This window comes from Carica papaya, chromosome 6 (genome assembly GCF_054855325.1).
Source record: "Carica papaya isolate Zhongbai chromosome 6, ASM5485532v1, whole genome shotgun sequence".
Classification (NCBI taxonomy): Eukaryota; Viridiplantae; Streptophyta; class Magnoliopsida; order Brassicales; family Caricaceae; genus Carica; species Carica papaya.
This window is the reverse complement of record NC_142314.1, coordinates 34,864,320-34,878,746: the sequence shown is the minus strand read 5'-3', so window position 1 is coordinate 34,878,746 and position 14,427 is coordinate 34,864,320. Positions and strand designations below refer to the sequence as shown.

The window sequence follows — 14,427 nt, the reverse complement described above, 5'->3', positions numbered from 1 at the left end:
AATCACGGAAAAACGGAGCTTACCGGCGGCGGCGCTCTCGGGTGCGGCGGCTCTCCGGCGAGGTTCGTGTTTTGGTGATTCGGCTCCGGTCAACCTGTAGAGAAAAGAATGGTGATCACGGTGATATAAAAATTGCATCGAACGGAGGCCGGGAAGGGCCTCGTCGGAGGCAAAAACCGAGAGGGGGCGCGGCGGCGCCGCTGGGCTTCGGCCGCGTATTCCGGCCGTTTGGCCAGGATTTCGGCTTCGATTTGGCCATAGGAGGAATCAGTGGGGAAAAACGAGTCGGGGGTATGAAATTTACCTCGATCGGCGGTCGGAAATTTCCCCGGTGCGGCGGCGAGTGGCGGCGGGTGGCGGCGGTCGGCCTCTGGTTCGTCTTCTCCGGCGAGCGGCTGACGGCTAGGGTTTGTGGTCTGGTGTGGGGGTTCTATTTATAACCCCTTGCCTTTTGATCACAGCCGTTCATTTTGTTTTAATCTGTGCCGTTCGTTTTTGATTGAATCTGGGCCGTCCGTGCGATTGAATCTGGGCCGTCCGATCGCGTGATTGATCTGGGCCGTCGGATCGCACCCACGCGGATCGCCAACGTGGCTCCTTTCGGAGTGACGCGATCTTGCCACGTGGCAGGCCCTGGTTGGCCGGGACTGCTGACGTGGCTGCTGACGCGGCTGCTGACGTGGCTGCTGACGTGGCCCCCCCCTTTTTTTTTTTTTTTTTTTTTTTTTTTCCCTCCTCCTTTCCGGGTGCTACACAAATAATTAAACATTTTATTAGTTTTAATTAATTAAAAATTTAAATATAAAGAGTTTAAAATAAAACATAAAAATGGAAGGTTAGATCTAAGTAAAATAAGTAAAACTAGGTTTTTAACGTAATTTAACTTTTAAAATTTAAAATAAAAATTTAAGTAAAGCTTAAATTTGATATTAATTGAAAATAAGAAAAGAAATATTATTAGCATGTAGTTATGTTGTTTACCAATTGAGAAAAAAACTCATTTAAGTAGGATATTGAAAAAATTAATCTTTTAATAATTTCAATTAAGGGAGACTAATCTTTGGGTTAGATCGAATAGTTAGTGTCGATTAACTCTATATATTTAGATTCGAGTCGGTAAATATTAAAATAAAAAATAAAAAAAATTAATAGTAAAGTATTGGTCACCTCTATATATTCGGGTTTGGGTAGGCAAATATTAAAATAAAAAACAAGTAAAGAAGGCTACAATTCTTCAAGAAAATAGAATTGAAACCAGAGTAGTAAAAAAACCAAATAGTAAAAATACCCAAAACAATCGCTAACTCTCCCAAAATTCAAAGCCATCCAAGTTTCAGTAACATCAAAACTTTTTTCCCTCCTCTGACAAGAGCCGATTCCGCCAAGGTAACGAGCACAGTGTTTTTCTGGTGAGTCAGTTCGATCACTGATTTCTGGGATTAAGCTTCCTTTCTCGTGCTTTGGTTGGATTGTTTTGCTTTTCTTGGCCGTTTGTTTGTTGGTTGGTTTGTGTCATTGTGGATGCATTGAAGTTCATGGTGTTGACTAGGAAGAGTTTAGGTGTGATTTTGGTGAATTGAAAAATGCGGTTTGTTAGTTTAGGGTTTTGCCTTCCATTTAGTCATTCTTTAATTTATTTAATTTTTTCAATCGATGGAAATGAATTTGTTTGAGGTAACTTGCTGGAAGTGAATACAGCAGAAATCAGACGCGGGGTCTGCAAATCTGATTTTCATCTCTTGAACCAAGTGTGTGGAAGTTTTATGCTTAGTTCTTTGTTTTCTTGCACGAGCTTAGCCTTGCGTTGATTTGTTCATTTGTTCGTTTTTATAATCCTAGGTACTTAATTATTTGTTGTCGGGGGCTGGGGGCTTAAATAAGATATGGAAGAAAAGCTGGAAGAAGCGAGAGATGCTGAGAGTGCATCCAATGATTCTTTTATCGTTGATTCGGATGAAGATGAATCATCGTCATCTGGGGAGGACCATGAATCACATCTTGAGGTAATTTGTTCAAGATATTTAGTGTTAATAGGCATTATTTGTTTCACCTTTGTTGAATGTAAGATCACCCACCATGCTTTAAACACAAAACAATTTGGGTTTTTATTTCTAGTTTCCATTATTTTGCAGCAACCTCTGACTGAGAAAGAAATAGAGGAGTTAATTGCTGACTTCTTGGAAGTGGAGAGTAAGGTATCACATTTTTTTGCTTTATCTAACTATTTTCCTTGTTATGTTTTGGAGTAACTATTTAATGCATCTGGTGTATAAGTACTCTCTCAGTTTCATGTGGGTTTCACCAAATAATTTAAGGTTATAACCTAGGACAAATTAGGGACGATCTGCTTGCCTAAAATTATGGGTAAAAATAGACATCATAACTAGATTTCTTAGACATTACATACTTTCTTATATATTAGTCCTAAGAATTTGGAATATAGAATCTGTTTCATAGGCTCTTGTGTAGAAAATGAATTAGGCATGACATATAGGATCTTGTAAGTATGACATCTAAAGTTTGCTTGCATCACACAATTTTCATTCAAAAAAAGTTATTAGCAAAATGTGCAAAAAAAGTTTGCCAAGAGAATCCTCTCAGTATAGCTTTATTAATTGTGAAAGAAATTATGAAGTGTTTATGAACTGCTGTAACTCAAATCCATAAGGCTTGAAGCCTAAATAGAGTTCTTAAATACTATACTAAATCCTATTACTGTTATTATATTAGACTCTTTATAATACTTTTACAACAAATCACAAGGAAATTGCTAGAAATAATAAACTTAAAAATTGCATCTCTTTCTTAGAAAAAAAAAGATCAGGTGGATTTTTTCTCCAAAGAGATACAGTGGAATTTTTTTGAAAAGGAAATACAGTAGAAAATAGAAAGTGAGAAAGGAAGTTTAGAGATAGCAGCTACAGTGAATAATGGTGGGTGCAAAGGAAAGAGAGGGAAATAGTAGTTCTTTGTCCTCATGCAATTTTTCAGAAGGTTTATATCTAGGAGCTTCCAGGTCGATCTATTGCATTATTTACAGAAAATGAGTCTCTGTTATTTTTGCTTGATATGGTGGTTGTAGGGAGTTTTGCTTGATAGAGATGCAGCTGCTTGTTTTACATTTTTGTTTTGGTCTAGGACTTAAATGCCTTTGTTTTCTTGTTTGTGCATGTTTTTTTATTCATGGGGATATCTTGCCTTCCTTTTTATTCTTTCCTTCCTCCCATTCATATTTCTTTTTCAATAAAAATGGTATATCTAAAAGATAAAGATTTTTTGTTTTGTGAATTTGATACTTACATTAACACCAAACCAAGGGGTGCAATTCAATTACAATAAACTTTCCTTGTCAATCAAAATGTTAATAAGATCCTCTAAATCCTTAGCAAAATTTAGGCAATTTAGTTACAATAAGTTGTACATATCAGTCAAATGTTAATAAGATCCTGTAAATCCGTTAGCAAAATTAAGAGGATGGCTCTTAATTAAGAAAACATATTATATTGAAAGAAATGTAATTCTTATATAAAAATCTAACTAAATAAACCTCATTTGCACCATTTTCTCATGGTTAGGGTAAAACTTGATATGGAGTCTCAAGTGCTGAAGGATAAAAGAAAACAATCTAAACATCAGAAGGAAAAAATTGGAAACTTTGTGATTCATCATCTTCCTTGAAAGGGGAAATAAAAGTAGAAAGTTCTATTATACCCCATAGATGAGATGAAATCAACAGATTTACAAGTGTGTGCTTCATTTCATCCTTAAAATTGAATATTTATAGATCCTTCTTTATGCGAAAGATCTTGAACAATCTCAAAATATTTAATTTCAGAAACTTCTTGTATTTATTCTTTCGCTTGTTCCTCAGAATCTAGAGTCTCTACCTTCATGATAAGATCCCTCCATTATGAGGAGGTTCAAGGACAGTGACATATTCAAATAGATTATGTCGGATAACATTGTAAGCATGCTTAGAATCTTTAGAGAATATACCCTTCCTTTATTATGAATATTTTGTGACAAAAATGAATTTTGTAAAAGGCACCAAAAGGTATTGCCAATGAGAAAAAATATTCCCAGATGATCAATAAAAAGGTCAACGAGGTTTCTCATATCTACACCATCAAGGGTGTGGCATCCTGTGAACAAAACAGTTCATTGTGGCACACTAAAGTCACTTTGACATGCCATATGGCACATTAACAACATGTCTAGTTCATTATATGAGGCAGAATATGCTAAAGTATAATAATTACATGATAGGGACGTATTATACCGTTTTGTTGGCTAATTGAGATTATTTTGCAATTATGATTACTGGAGAAGTTATATCCTAATTCATGGCTGGAGGAGTCATGAATTAGGCCATGAATTAGGATTACAGCCTTAGTGGTTTTAAAATTTAACTACATTTGAAAATTTATAGTTACAATGTGGTCTAATATAGAGAATGCACAATTGAAAACAAGGAAGTACACCAGTTGTGGATTCAGCTTGTGACAGGAGGGAAGAAGAAGAATGTGGCACATAACATTTAAAGATATGGTTTGATATTTAGAAAATTTGTAATTAGTTAAAGACTTATTAAGTTTTTTAAAATTGAGTATAAAGAAAAAGAGTATAGAATAGTTTAATGATTAAGAGGGTGTTCGAGAATCTAAGGTTACTTATTTCGTACTTATATGCAATTTTAAACACTTTGTTTCTATCTTTGTGGCCGGTAACATAAAAATTAGGATGATTGTCAGGTTTTCAAGGTTAACTACATCGAAAGTTAAGGTTTCATTTTCTTAAAAGTTAACATTTCATTTTCTTATTCTAAGTGGTTTTTGAAGGTCCTTGCTCCCTCAAAAGTCAAGGTTTTTGTTTGGCTACATTTTTGAATCTACCTAATACTGATAATTTGCTCCAAGCTCACAGGTAGTTTGTGCTCTCTTCTGACGGGTTTGTCTGATGTGCTCCGAAGCTGCTAAATTTCAGTCTCCTGTTTTTGCAGTGTGATTTGTCATAGAGACTCTGAACTTAGTTATTTGTTACTTTCAGTCTTGCTTGGGTTTCTCCTCCATATCTTGAGGGTTTATTTCTTCTACCTTTTATGGTCTTGGTAGAAGGAAAATGGTGAAGGCTTTGATGCATGGGGCTATCTTGCTGGTTTGTGAGCTATATTAGGGATCATTTCTCACTCTCTTGTCCCTTTGGAACGCATTGTCTTTGTTGACATCTCTCTAGGTTAAGGCGCAAGTTTCTTTGCCTAGGTTGCATAGAGGTTGTCAATGATTCTCCTTTCTTCTTTTGTTCTGTCTATTGATGTATCTTTCATTGCTTCTTTGATAATGTTTCCTTTTTTTTTTCTTATAAAAAATATAAGTAATTAAGACATTTGGTGAAACCTGCATTAGTTTGGGAGAGTATTCATGTACCTAGTATTGTATTGTTCATCCTATTTTGGAAGGTTTCTTATGTTCATTTTAGGCTGCAGAGGCTCAAGAAGCATTGGAGAAGGAGTCTCTTGCCAGAGTGGAGGGTGAAGTTAGGGAGGAGTTGGCACAAACTCTTCTCGGTGATAATGTTAGTTTTTTCCCCAAGCTCCCATTCATCAAACTCTGATGCCTTGCCTATCACAATATGAGTTATTGAACATGTTTTTACTTGTTAAACAGTTAGAAACAGCTATTGCTTCGGAGATGGATGCTTTTAAAGAAGAATGGGAGGCTGTCTTAGATGAGCTTGAAACCGAAAGCTCTCACCTGTTGGTCTGCTTCTCTCTTCAATCTTGAATAGAGCCATTGGATCTTAATACAAGTTTAAAGCTTGCTTGCATGTATTAGACAAAAGTTACTTTCCCTATAAATATCTACAGCATAGTGGGCTTGAATAACGTACTTTTGCCAGTGCTCATACTTTGTTTTTAATCCTCTTTGATTTTGTCAAATGAAGAATTGCGTGCATTTTGATTCAACATTTATTAATGCTTCAATTTGTTCTCTCTGTTCTCTCTTTTATTGAATTCTTCTGGTTTTGGATATATAACGTTTCTTCCCCATGCTAAGCAGGGAGTTTAGCCTTCTACAAATGTTGACTTTGTTTCCAGTCTTCCATTTGAAGATTCATGAAAATTTAATGTGGATTATTTCTGACTCATTTTCATTTGAAATCTTTATTTGAGCCAAAAGATTCCTTATTCTTCATGATTCTAGCTTGCAAATGCTTTTTGATTATCTTCTCTCCTTTTTTCCTTGTGAGTCTGAGTATGGTGGTTTTATTGGTCTTTTTGAGAGAAAAAAATGAGCATATTCAGAAAACACCAAGGAGGTGCAACCCATATACAATACTGTTGTCAAAAGAAGATTCTACACTCCCAAAAGCTCTCCTATTCCTTTCCTTCCACATGGCCTAAAATGTTGCCAATGAGCCAAGACTTGGAGATTTGTTATCGCTCTGAATGCCTTCCCGCACCCATAGTTCCTTCTTCACAAAGCCAGCAAGAACCCAAGTCAGTTCAGAAAGCTATAAACCAAAGACAAAGGCGAAAAGCAAACGGGCATCAGAGGATTATTTGCTTGCATGGTTTTGCATTTCTTTTGCACATAAAAACAGCCATTTACCAGAATTTTCCCCTCCTGATCAACTTGTGCGAAGTTAGAATACCTCCCAGCTGCTTCCCAAGCAAAAGAAGGCCACTCTAGGGGTCGACTTCACTTTCCATGTCTGCCTTGCTAGGAATTGTTCACTGCTGCCCCACCTTTCAGTTAAGCGCTTTTTTTGGTCTTGCCTTTCATAACCAAATTCTTGGAATGACTTTCTTCACATTGCCCCTTTCTTTGAAATGTATATTTGTTAATGTCAAAGTGATTTCTACATTTGGACAATGCTTCCTTTGTGCCGTATTAATAGTATTTTTTTTAAATGAAAAGGAAGATTTTACTGATTTCTCCATGCTGCTCCCCGGGACATGTCCTAAGTGGCCTGGATCTGTGAAGAAAGCTGGGCTCTGCTTTTGACATTTTAATTTCTTCAACCTGAGTCCCTGGCATGATATTCTATTTTTTCTTCTTCCTGAGAATGTATAAACATGTCATATTCCTGGATTTCATCCATGACTTTCTCTATACAGGAACAACTTGATGGGGCTGGGATTGAGTTACCAAGCCTCTATAAGTTGATTGAAGGTCAAGCTCCTAATGGTTGCTGCACTGAAGCTTGGAGGAAAAGAGCTCACTGGGTAGGATCTCAGGTGAGCAATGAAACTATTGAGTCAATAGCTGAAGCTGAGAAGTATCTTCAAACCCACCGACCTGTCAGGAGGTTGTTTTCTGTCCTATGCATTTGACATTCTTCTTTGTTTATATTTGACTTATATGGGTCTATTATGAGTTCAGGCGACATGGTAAACTATTGGAGGAGGGTGCCAGTGGGTTTCTTCAAAAAAAACTTGCTGATGATGGTAGAAATGAGGCTCCAGCAGGAGATTCTGTAATTGACTGGTCCTCTCTCAATAAAATATTTTCTGATAATGTAGCTGAGCTTCCTGTCTCGTTTGGCAGCAAGTGCTGGGCTGAAGTTTACTTGGCTAGCACTCCACAGCAGGCTGCCATCATGGGACTCAAATTTCCTGGAGTAGATGAGGTCACCTTGCGTTATATTAAGTATTTCTGCTTTTATAGCCCAGGAGTTTACGTAATGGCTAAATTTTGCATCATATATTGCATTCTATAGTATGCTTTACTGCTGGTGGTAGGAGTTTAGTTTGGTTCAAGTTTGTGGCTCCTTTATTAGTGTCTAATCTCGATATATCTGAAAGCAATATTTTTGTGCGTGCAATGAGAGTGTTTGTTATCCTACCTTTGAACTTGCTATATTCATAAATAGTTTGTCTTTTGTCTTTCTTGGTTCTTTCTGTCAATCAATAATTGCACTGATGTCAAATAGTTTTGCAACATATTTTCTCCTTGCAGTAAGTAATGGTCAAAATAAAGAATGAAGTTTTTTTTCGCCATCATTTATATTGCAAGTCCTTTCGGTTTAGTGATTTTGATGGTAAAGTTGTTGATCGTGCTAGACACGTTTCTTATTTTAGTATTTTTGTTTCAATAATGAAAATAGAATCCTCTGATTCTTGGATGAGTGAGGGAGGTCTTTAGAAGAGCCTATCTGTGGAACGCATTGTTGAAGCAACAATTGGAGGTGTGGAAAGACAAGGGAGGAGGGGAAGACCCATAATTTACATTAAGGTTGTAACAGAACAGAATGGAACATGAGAAGTTTTAAACAAAAGTCCAATTAAGTTTTTTTTTGGGATAGGGTGGTGTTTCTCGCTTCGTTTTTGGATAAGGTTCCCAGGTTTTTGGGGTTTTTTTTTAATTCTAATGTCAAAGGATTGTGTTGCCATTCTGTTTTTCTCATTTTCTTTATTTTGCTCCTTATGTTTATTGCTTTTCTTTTTGTTGTATTCTGCTCTTCTCTTTCTACTTATACTTTAGTCCAAAGAAAACCTATAAATAGGCTGAATGATTGTCGATTTACACGGCTTATCCAACCTAAAATCTTTCTCATGAATTTGGTCTCACTTGATATCTCTCATAATGCAATATGAGTTGCTTGCTGTCTTATTTTCCTCTTGAAAAAAACTGGCTGCAATCTACAATAATGCAATCTATTCTGGTTGTTCAATGTTATTCAGGTGGAAGAGATTGATGACATTGATATCAATTTGGATGATCCATTTATTGCTGATGCCATTGCAAATGAAAGAGGAGGAACTCTTTCTGATGAACAAAGGAAAAATTTTAGGAAGGTCTGTCAACTGTTTCAATTTTTTTTTCTGGTAGAACAGTCATTTGGATGCTGATTATATATGAACATAACAAAAAAAACCCACTAGTAAATAGGGCTAGGGTGGTCTGATCATTATAACTAAATTCTTTTTGCCATTTCTTGGAAACCTTTAAATCAGTAAGTCTTCTTACGTTTCTCCTCCTTTGAAAGTCTTGTAGTAGTTGCTTCTGAGTTTATGAAATCATTCTCTCTGTATTCTGTGCATCTATTGATGAACAAGTGAATTATGGAATCTTCTTACCTTTTTCCTGTTTAAAAGTCTTGCATTAGTAGCTTCTCAGTAATGGTATCATTCTCTTTGCATTGATGCATCTCTTGATGAAAAAGTGGGAATTGTGTTTTCAAGCAAGTTCCTAACTGCATAACTGCAGACTGAGAAACGAAAATGCTTACACATGTATGTACATGTACATAACTTTGCATGTGTTTTCCTCTACATATTTTTAGATGGTTGATGATCTATTGATTGAAAAGTTGCTGTCCGTCCCACCTATTTGGATGCTAAAGTAGAAAGCTGACCGGCTATGGAAATCAGATTTAGTGGTTGTTAGTACTTTTGACACATTATAAAACATGCACATATATGCTTCATATAATCTGTTCGTAGTTTGTAGTTTGCTCAAATATGTTTGATTTTTGGTGCCCCTAAATTTTGAAGTGTACTTATTTTTTCTTGCAAATAAACAGGATGTCCTTCACATTAGTGTATTCTTCTTTACTTTTGTTATTACTTCGCATAACAAAGTAGTTGTCTTTCTGTCTGGGGGAACGTAAATAACCCTCCAGTTTGAAATAGGCAGTATCTTTGTCTATTTTGCAAAGACATTTGCTGCAATTTTTACATTGGATTTCACTTTCTCCATTTGTGTCTTTTCTTTGTTCTAGGGGATCTGTTGCCCTTGATATTTACACTATCTTTTAATATTTTTGTCTTTTATTGTGTCTTTATTTGCGAAGACATCACCTCCATTGACGTTCTCTTCTCCACTTTTATCAAACATTATTTCATTTTCATCAAAAGAGAAATGACAGTGTCGCTACAAGTATTTCACTAACATAATAGTTAAGCTACCTGTTAATGTTTCTGTGACAACGAATGTTCTGTAGACTGGAGGTCATATAATTGCATACATCAACAGGTCAAGGAGGAAGATGACAAAAAGATTGATCAGAAGCTTCAACTTTGCCTGAAAAAGAGGAGGTACCGAAGGAGATCTAAACAGGTGCAGTTTGTGAATTTGCCTTTTTTTTCTGTTATGTTGGCTTGGTGTAAGATCTAATAAAAGATATCTTTTAATTATGCCATCCAATGTTTAGTGGTTAATATTCATTTCTTTTATGAATTTTATTTATGCTCTACTTTAGAAGGTGCTTTATCAAATGGGAAATTTATATAACTAGGAGAATCCCATTGATGGCGGCCCCCCCTCACAATATATGCTTCAACAGGAACCACACAAGAGTAGATTGATAAAATATAAAACTCTGGTAACATGGGCCCTCAACCCATTTACATTTCTGGGAAATTTTGGCCAAAATAAACCTTTGACATTGTACTATTTTCTTCTTGTCCTTAGTAATACTTTTCATGAGGAAAAAATAAATTTCTTGGGAAATGTTAGAATTCTGGAAGCTGTATTTCAAAGAGATTACAATCTTAAAAAAAAGTAAGGCTTAATGTTGTCCTGTTAGTTATGGTACGTGGGCCACAAGGTTCTAGGGGCCTTAATAGCTTGTGATCAGTTGACACAAATATGCTCCTTCTCAAGTAATACGAAGTCTCTAATCCTGAAAATAACCTAATTATCTTGCTTCTCTTGCATTTGATATGTTTTACATGTTTTGATATTGAATCAGGGTATTGATCAAGTGCCAGAAAGCCGTTGTGAACTTGATTCAAAGAAGAAGGTCTGTGAAGATGGAGAAGGCATGCGAAATATTGACAGGGGGGATGCATCCGAAAATACCGAAATGCTGAAAACGTTTGAAACAAATACTTCTAGCAAAGATGGGCTAATGAGTAATGGAACTTTATCATTCTCTGGGTCTGCTTTATCTGATTCTGCTGAATTCCGAGGGTCCAAACGTTCAAGTGAAAGTGAGGTTCCAGATATTAATAATAAGAAAACTCGCATCGATGATGAAGCTGACACAGTGAAGGATGAATCAGTTTTCACAAAATTGGAGGATCAATCTGTTCTGCAAGAAATTGGTTGTGTTGGTGTTGATCCTTTTGCTTCACATAGTCCGACAGAGGGGTTTCGGTGTACTGTTTGCAGTAATGTTACTATTCAAGTGCGGAGGCATCCACTTCTTAAAGTAATTGTCTGCAAGTCCTGCAAATGCTTATTGGATGAGAAGGTGCATGTAAAGGTTTGGGCTTACCTAGCTTTCAGTACATGAAAGAGAATTGATTCAGTTGTGATGTTTTTAACGATATGTGGTAGTGATAATCACTGAAGGTGCCTCTTGTGCCTTGTTAATATTGTGATTAGGTCTGCAAATATAGGCATACTTATGCATGTAGTTGGCTCATGTTGGTCATTAGGTATACTTGAAATTGATCTCAACTGATTCAATTACATCTTAGTGGTTTTACTTCAATTATGAGGGGAGTCGATATTTTTTGAAGTAAACCAAACATTTCCAAACTCAACTTAAAACTTGTTAAAGATTTCCCCTTGGAGAAAGAAAAAGTGCATGGTTTATTAGTAAATTCCAGTCTGGAACTTGCTTTTTTCTTTTCTTTGTTCTTTCTAGAAATATGTTTTCCTGGTAGCTAATGTTCAATTTAATTGATTCTCTTTTCAATGGACATCTTTCTTTACTGTTTTGTGAAAAACCTGTACTATTGTCTGTAAATCTTCTTTGGGTAAGAAATTTTGCACAAGAGCTGGTTTTAGTGTCCTTTATCACTTCTTTTCAGTGTTACATGCTGTAATTGATTTTGAGTTAAATGCTCTTAGCAGGATACTGATTGTTCCGAATGTTATTGTGGATGGTGTGGACAAAGCAGTGACTTAGTAAATTGTAAGTCATGCAGAACATTATTCTGTACAAATTGTATAAAGAGGAATATTGGGGAAGATTGCTTGTCTGAGATTAGGTCCTCTGGCTGGCAATGCTGCTGCTGCTCACCGAGTCTTTTGGAAAGGTTGACTTCAGAATTGGAGAAAGCCTTGAAGTATGTGGATTTAACAGTTTCTAGCTCTGATAGTGATTCAGAGAATTCAGATGCGGATATCAAAATAGCAAGCAGGTAGTCTTCTAGTCGCTATTAGAAGGGGATCTGAAACTGATATATTTTTTTCTGAAATAACTGAAACCAGTATATGTCATTGGGACATTTATCTAGTTGGTGTTTCTTTTCCTCTCCTTGTTATTCTATAATATGGAAAATGGTTCTTTATATAAGATATCAAGATCATGCCTTTTATTCAAATCGATGGAATTTGTTTTTTTGATTTACTTCTAGTCGGTCATTTATGACGAAAATCTATTCATTTAGCACTTTGATGTATTATATATATGCTGCATACTCATTCTTTTGCAAGGTAACTAACACCTGGCTCGTTCTATGTTGATTTTTGAATCCTCTGATAAATGTTAAAGATCTTTGCATCAAATTTTTACCATGTAGGTTGGACTATTACTTATTTATGTGTTTCTCTTGGGTGGCATTCTTGGGTAGTTTCCATTTTTGGAACCAGTGGTGCCTAGGATCTCTAAGTCTCTAAGCTTCTTGTGTGTTGGAAAAGAGTGCTTTTCTTCATTTGTGGTATGGTTACTCTTATTCTAGGTTATCTCTCTAGTATCCCTCTACTATCTCATGTTGTTCAAAGATCTAGATGCGTCACTGAAAATACTGGGAACCTTTATTGTAAAACCTTGTCTTTATTGGTTGAATGGGTAGGGTGTTTTCCTTAGAACCTAACTATTTATAGCATAGGGTGATTAAGAGTAAGTTTTGAATCGGAATGGTTTTGGACTCCAAAATTACTGCCATTGTTGTTACTACTTATGGGAGTGCTGAAAAGTTATCTCAAGCCTTACGGTTCTTGTTCCCCTGTTTTCCCTGAGGGTGGGTGATGGTTCTTGTTTCCTTTATTGGGTAGATCGTTTAATTACAATATGCCATCTTCTGTTTGTTTTCCTCATTAGTGCAATCTGCTTAGGGACATAATATTCCTACTTTTTCCTGTTTTGGATTATTTTGCAGGAGTTAACTCTGGGAATTTGTATTTTTTTTTGGAAACCTCAATTATCATGGAGCTATTTGTATGACGTCAGGATATTAAGGGTAAAGAAGGAAAATAATAGAAAGAGGGGCAAATTAGTCTTTTTGGTGTCTCATTTAGGGTTAGAGTTTGACCTCATTGAGAGAGGTCAAGATCATTGCCTTTCCGCACCCGCCGCTGCACATGTAACAGCTGCGGAATTCCAGCCATTAAAGGTGCTTGAATTATTTGCTTAATTCTATAAAAGGCTCTATTTTTATATTCTGTAATCATCGGGGAAAAGAAATAAAATTTATCTCCTATTCCCTTCGACTTCGATCTTCTTCTCTTCTTCTCTTCTTCTTCTCCTTTCTTCTTCTTCTTTGCTTCTTCAGATCAGATTCCATGTCTAAGGTATTTGACATATGATTTCTTTGGTTCAGCTTCTTGATTGAGTTGATTCTGTTGTCCTCTCTTTGTGGCCTGATTGCAGATTTAGGTCTTTGGTATTTGCACTTGCAAGTCTTTCTTTGCTCATTTATCCCATATTCCCTCTATTAGCAATGATGTTCTCACTAAATTTGTTATGAAGGTTCCAAGGTCAAGTTATCTATTTGGAATGTAGTTTTTGATTGGCTGAATACTAATGATTTGCTCTGAGGTTGCACACCAAATTGTGCTCTATCTCTTGGGATGTGTGTGATGTGCTAAAAAGCCCTTGAATCCCATAGCCACCTCCCTCTGCATCCGGAAGTGGCTTGGAGCTTTTGAACACGTCTTTATGGTCCTTCTGGAGTTTCTTGGCTAGGCCCTCCTCAATCTTGAGGCTTTCATTCTGTCAGGCTTGCGCTTCCCGCAGCGCCACCAGAAAAAATCAACAAGATTCTCAAAGGAGGGCGAGGGCTACAGGTGTAAAAGGGTGAGCTGGTGACAGCTCGGCAGTACCTAATCAATATTCTGGTTAATTGCTCAATTAGTTAGAATAGGAGAATCTTTTCTATTGTTGTATTCCACTTATGCTACTATTAGTTATTTCTGCAGTTCCTTTACTTTCTGTTTTGGTTGTTATGGAGAAGAATATAGAAAGCCTTGGGAAAGGAGAGAAGGCTGTAAGGAAAATCATATTGAATGAAATTTCTCAACTCTAAACTTCTCTCAGTATTCTCTCTTGAATTTCTTCTTCTCTCTGATTATTCTCTTCTCTCCTTGTTTCCTCTGCATAAACCCTAACCCTAATTTCCTAAGCTCACCCATCAATCAACCTGTCGATCGGAGCTTATGTCAAAGGCTCCTGACACATTTCTTTTACTTTCAATTGATATCAATAGGAGGAAGGGTGCTAAGTCTTTGCAGCGTGGAGCCTTTTTGTTGA

At 36.4% G+C, this 14,427-nt stretch overlaps 1 protein-coding gene across 8 annotated transcripts in view; it reads left to right on the top strand.

Moving 5' to 3' along the window:
- The first annotated feature begins 1,216 nt into the window (after positions 1–1,216).
- The window catches only part of ATRX (P-loop containing nucleoside triphosphate hydrolases superfamily protein), a 45,199-nt gene continuing 31,988 nt past the window's right edge, over positions 1,217–14,427 (top strand). The window contains exons 1-11 of one of the 8 annotated variants that reach the window (XM_088206640.1): positions 1,217–1,386; positions 1,840–2,003; positions 2,133–2,195; positions 5,476–5,571; positions 5,664–5,756; positions 7,118–7,308; positions 7,383–7,629; positions 8,684–8,797; positions 9,978–10,061; positions 10,696–11,211; positions 11,808–12,097. In XM_088206640.1, the coding sequence (XP_088062766.1) occupies positions 1,884–2,003; positions 2,133–2,195; positions 5,476–5,571; positions 5,664–5,756; positions 7,118–7,308; positions 7,383–7,629; positions 8,684–8,797; positions 9,978–10,061; positions 10,696–11,211; positions 11,808–12,097 (1,814 nt within the window). In that variant the 5' untranslated portion in view covers positions 1,217–1,386; positions 1,840–1,883. Of the gene's footprint in view, positions 1,410–1,615; positions 1,749–1,839; positions 2,004–2,132; positions 2,196–5,475; positions 5,572–5,663; positions 5,757–7,117; positions 7,309–7,382; positions 7,630–8,683; positions 8,798–9,977; positions 10,062–10,695; positions 11,212–11,807; positions 12,098–14,427 lie in introns of those variants that run through there. The other 7 variants (XM_088206643.1, XM_088206642.1, XM_088206639.1 and 4 more) reach the window with 7 other exon arrangements.